Raw genomic sequence first — 5,248 nt, 5'->3', positions numbered from 1 at the left:
AGTTTGGCTCAGTCAGATGAGTAGATGCCTTGAGTTCAGGAGGGCCAGGTTCGAATCCTGCTCGGAGTGACATCTTCTTTTTCACCACCGTGCAACTTTTCATCTTTTTCAGCTTTTCAGCTTTTCAGCAGACAGCTTCAGCGTTAAGGCATCCACACAGCATTTTCGCAGGAAATGCAAATTTTTCTAGTTATTATTATTTTCCTTTTTCCGCCTGAAATTTTGCAGCGAAACTCGTCCCACAGTTTTGAGACAAGCTTCATATATGTTACCTCATTTTGTGCGGCTGGATCTGGAATGGTGTGCTATGACCTTTGGTGTTTATGACTTTTATAGTTTTGTAAATATTAATATTTTAGTGAAAACTTTCCCGCGCTTCTCTGCCGAACAGTTTTGACAATAGGGTTACATATGTTAGATCATTTTGTGCGGCTGGAGATGGACTAGTATGGTATGACTTTTGGTGTTTATGACTTTTATAGTTTTTTAAATATTTTGATTTTAGTTCAAATTTGGGCCAATTTCTAGGGTCCTGAGAAAGATTCTACTTTTGGCCCCATAGAAACAGACTTCATTTGTGGTGTGTTGGCTCTCTCTAGTGGTATACCGGGAGTAGTACAGCCGAAAAGGTGTATGCTTGGGCGAAAACTCCATATCCCACAATTCATAGCACGCCTCTACAGAGTAAACAATGGCGTCCACCACTTCGTTTTATATGTCTTTTATTAGTGTTTCTAGGTCACAAAATCAACTTTTAAGCTATTTTCAGGCGAGAATGTAGGTGTGTAAACTTCAAATATCTGCTCGTTTTATCAAGACATCCCATATTAGCAACAGTGCTCTGACGACGTCGGTCCTGCCTGACAGCTAGCCGGCTACCTAGCTAGCTGCCACACTTGGCTGAAAATGGACAACGAGGGGACTCTCTCTCTCTCGTTTCACCTCCCGGTCTCTCGCAAATGCTCGCACAGACTCGGAGTTACAGCTGGATGTGGAAAAAATAACTGAGTTGTTTGGTGGTGCTATAACGCGGAGCTACAACCGAGGGCAGCTATCCACCGGTGTATGACAGAAAGGACATGCGGAGCTCAATCGTGGATCAGGGAAACCGAAGGCAGGAGCGTGAGGTGAACTGAATTTCAGGTAAGAAGTTATAAACTGCACTCTGTTTGGGTCAGATATAAACCGAGTTTAGGTGTAGTTTATTTTCGTTGTGCTGACCTTTTACAATCGTGCTGCGTGCTAGCTAGCATGACAGGAGTTTCTATACAGCTGTGTGCGCGCTAAGTTACTGACGTTGAACTTTATTTTATTCATAAGGGTTAGTTCGTAGAGTTGCCGTACAAACGGAATCGTCTCACATTCAGAGAAATTATTGTGATTTATTCTGTCCTTAGGAAGCCTCCCCTGTCATTCTCTCGCCTGTTGAAACTTCAATCATGAAACTGATCAATGATAGGCTTTTCGCTCTTATTTGTTTATCACGGTAAACAACAGCAGCACGTTTAAGCTTGATCAGCTGTTGTTAGAATTCATTTGCTTTTAATTTCTAGTATCAGCTGATGTTTGATGGAGCCACAGCTGTAAAAACGGCTGGTCCAAACCAGGAGATGTCCTTACTGAATCATCAGAGCTGAACAGGTGATGGAGAAACAGGTTTACCCTTTAGGTGACATGAATGAGTTGAAGGGAAGTTATGAACTGTTTCTGAGAGACAAATAAACACCAAGCTCCTTTTTTTGTGTAGCTGACAGCTGGTAACTGTGCAGGGGCGGATCTAGCAAAGCTTTTGCCAGGGGGCCAGGTAGGGCATTAACAGAGAAAGGTGGACACAAAGATATACTTTTCTTTCTTACTCTCATATAAAATATTTTGCTTTTATTAAATAGTTATCTGAATCTTACAACCAAAGTTTGTATAATAATACACAAGATTGGCTGTAGACCATTGTTCATCATTCAGAACACTGTGTAAAAATAACAAAAAACAAAAAGTGAATGCAAAAGTGCATAAATATTTATTTTACGTGTTTGATGTGTGTGGCGGGGCGTGGTCTGCAGTGCCGCTGCAGGGGAGGTGGACCCACCTGAGGGGCATCGGCAATCACGCCTCTCGGGCGTAGTCTGTGCTCTCTCGGCTGTTTTTTGGGTGTGTGTTGGGCTGTGAGTTGAAAAGCTACAGCTGGCTGGGTGGGTACACCAACCATGTGTGAAAAGTGGTCCATAACGTAATGGTTCAAAGCGTGTTCATGCAAACATTGTCGGGGTCTGCCGTGATACTACGGGACTTCTGCTCATGAACCTGTGTGCACAGCGTCTTCAAATCGGGGCTGTAAAAAGTCACCTCATCTTTACCCAAAACTGTAAGCTGTCATCTGTGAGGCGCGAGCGGTGTTTGTTTTTACCATAATTCATGGTGGAGAATGGCTGCTCTTCTGAGTTTTGCTGTCTGTAGCCGTATGAATGGCAAACTACACTGATTAGCAGCGGCATAGGCACACTTAAAATTTCTTCTGAAATTTTCGCTTTCTAGTTGTTATTAGAGTTCCATGTTTCTGTTTACTGGTCTGGTCTGACTGGTCTGACTGGTGACTGGTCTGTCTCTCAGTGTCAGGTTCGCGTCTTGGTGTAGTGTTCTTGTTTCCTGTTTTATTGTGAAGGTCTGCGTCTCATGTGAGTGTGTTCAGTTTTACCCCTGTCTCGTCTTGTTGATTATTCCCAGCTGTGTTCCCCACCTGTGTGTAATCTCCCTGTGTTTCTGTGTGTATTTAAGTCGCGTCTTCTGTGTTTGTAGTTGCTGGTCCGTTTGTGTATCCACCCTGCTCCTTCTGTGTGTTATCCCTGCTGTCTACCGTCATCCACCTCTGCTCGCCTTCTTTCATGTTCGTGTTCTGGTTCCTCCTCCGTAGTTTAGTTGTTTCCAGTATAGTTTAGTTTGTCTCCGTTTGCCATGTTTTCCCTGTGCTGTGTATTTCAATAAACCACCTTCTCACCTTTACAAAGTGCCTGCATTTGGATTCTACTTCATTATCTCCACACGGCTCTTCTCACTCGCCGTGACAGTACGGACCAGCCAGATATGGATCCAGCGGCATTCAGCCCACCCAGGGAGCTTCAGGAGGCCGTGGTCAACTCTGCTTCTAAACTAATCAACCAGTGGTTGGAGCATGAGGGAGAAGCGCCTCTTTACGCTGTGGAAGCCAACCTACAACACCTTATTTCTGGTTATCCCTGGCTTTTGGACTCTCTGCACCCGCTCGTTCAGAATTTCGTTCTCCACGAGCTTCACCTACACCCCCCCGCCTCTACCGCTTGCTTGCTCGCTTCAACGGAGGACGTGTTGTCCGAACCGCCGGACGAGGGATTACCCGGCCCGTCGGAGCCATCTCCAAAAAAGAAGCGACGTTCGCGCCATCGGCGGGGCACCCCACAGCCGGCTGTCAGGACATATAAACAACCGGCAGTGGTGAGTGAGAGGGACACTGTTTCTGCTTTGTCGGATACAAGGGCTATTTATTCTGGGGCTATTTTTTGCATTTCCACCTTAGATACTAGTGTTTTTTCTGTTTCATCTATGGCTAAAGCTTCAAAGACTGTGTTTCTTGAGCCCATGTCCTGTGTTAATGACTGTGTCCACTCTGCTGCTGCCAAGCCTGGAATTACTGAGCCTGGCATTATGAATTCAGAGAATGAAAACATTTGGGACTCTTTTTCATCTGCACTGGTCTTTTCAGGGGAAGCTGTAAACCTCACTGAAACAGTTCTTCCTGATCATGTTCTCACATCCACACTTTCACCACAGTTTAACGTTGGGTCTGCAATTCAGTTAGCTTTTCAGTCAGCAGGCCAGCTGCCCTCAGTTCAGTCAGCAGGCCAGCTGCCCTCAGTTCTGTTGGCCTCTCCACCACCTATTACGCCTTCACTACAGTCGTCTCCGCTACCTGTAGGTCAATCTGTAGCCGCTCCGCTGCCTATAGCTCAGCTGCCACTTGTTCATCTGTCTGCTCACTCACCCATTCAGCCACCATCCTCACTGTCTCATTCTAAGCAGAGAACACACTTCACCACAACATCTGCTGGTTCTCTTAAGCTGGCCACCTCAGAGACAGTTACTCCCTCTAGGGCCTCCCCAGAGGCTGGGTGTCACTCACCAGCCAACTCTGGACCCCTAGAGGCCAAGACGCCAGCGCCAGCAGCTCCCCCGGAGAACTCACCAGAACAGTCTCGGCTCTCAGCACCCCCTGAGAGTTCAAGTGAGTTCACCCATCTGCCTCCGTCCTCTGAGTGCATTGGGGAACACTTTCAGCCCTCTGAGGACTGCATCCCACTGTTACTGCCTGAGTGTAGCCACTGTGCTGCTCAGTCCCAGCGAGTGTCCACACTGACAGAGGTCTGCGTACCTGCTGCTTCAGTGTCTGTCTCAGCTGGAGGGCCCGAGGAGCCCACCCAGCACCACACCTCGTTAGCTGAGGGTCCTGGAGGACCCAGACAGCACGTCCTCCCGTCTGCTGGCGGTCCAGGGAGGTCTGTTCAGCCGTCACCTGCTGAATCATCCCTGCGACATCTACATCACCGCCTGCATCATCTCCTGCAACATCATCTCCTGCAGCATCCATATCACCGCCCGCAGCCGTCCCGCTGCTGTCAGGTTCCGCCTCTGTGTCTTCATCCACACCTGGTCCAGCTTCAGCTCCGCCTTCAGCTCCACCTTCACCTGGTCCAGCTTCTGCTCCGCCTTCGCCTGGCCTGGCCCTGCTCCGCCTTTGCCTGGCCCTGCCTCGCCTGGCCCTGCGGTTGCCACACCGTCATGGGACCCAGCTCGTCCTGTTCTGCCTTCACTGTTGCCGTGTGCACGGTCGGCCTCCAGACCTGTTTTTCCCGTCGCCACCGTTGCCATGTGCACGGTCGGCCCCCTGACCTGTTTTGGCTCCTGTGTTGACGGCGTCCGGGTCAACCCCCTGAACTGTTCGTGGACTCTTGTTGTGCTCTAGTTTCGTTTTGTTTTTGATGTGCTTTCCTGCGTTTTTGGACTCCTGTGCTCCTTGTTCTTTGTTTGTTTTCCCACAAAATGTGGGAGCCCGAATTTGTGTCTACTTCTTACAATCCGGCAACAAATAAATTGCACTGCGAACAAAGTATATCAACAAAGAAAACATTTTCGTTCATAATTTCTTCGTTATATTCCCTTACAAAGCTAGCTTTCACGCTTCGAGGTTTTCCTTTGTTCTTCTACTAAGTGAACACTGTGA

General features: G+C 47.9%; 1 protein-coding gene across 1 annotated transcript; it reads left to right on the top strand.

Moving 5' to 3' along the window:
• The first annotated feature begins 1,610 nt into the window (after positions 1–1,610).
• On the top strand, positions 1,611–4,938 carry LOC112844578 (uncharacterized). The gene is made up of 2 exons (XM_025904201.1): positions 1,611–1,641; positions 3,063–4,938. The coding sequence occupies exon 2, from the start codon at positions 3,079–3,081 to the stop codon at positions 4,936–4,938; it is 1,860 nt and encodes a 619-aa protein (XP_025759986.1). The 5' UTR covers positions 1,611–1,641; positions 3,063–3,078.
• Positions 4,939–5,248: the final 310 nt, after the last annotated feature.

This window comes from Oreochromis niloticus, unplaced genomic scaffold (assembly GCF_001858045.2).
Source record: "Oreochromis niloticus isolate F11D_XX unplaced genomic scaffold, O_niloticus_UMD_NMBU tig00000304_pilon, whole genome shotgun sequence".
Classification (NCBI taxonomy): domain Eukaryota; kingdom Metazoa; phylum Chordata; class Actinopteri; order Cichliformes; family Cichlidae; genus Oreochromis; species Oreochromis niloticus.
The sequence above is the reverse complement of the archived record's forward strand: the minus strand, read 5'-3'. Positions and strand labels throughout refer to the sequence as shown.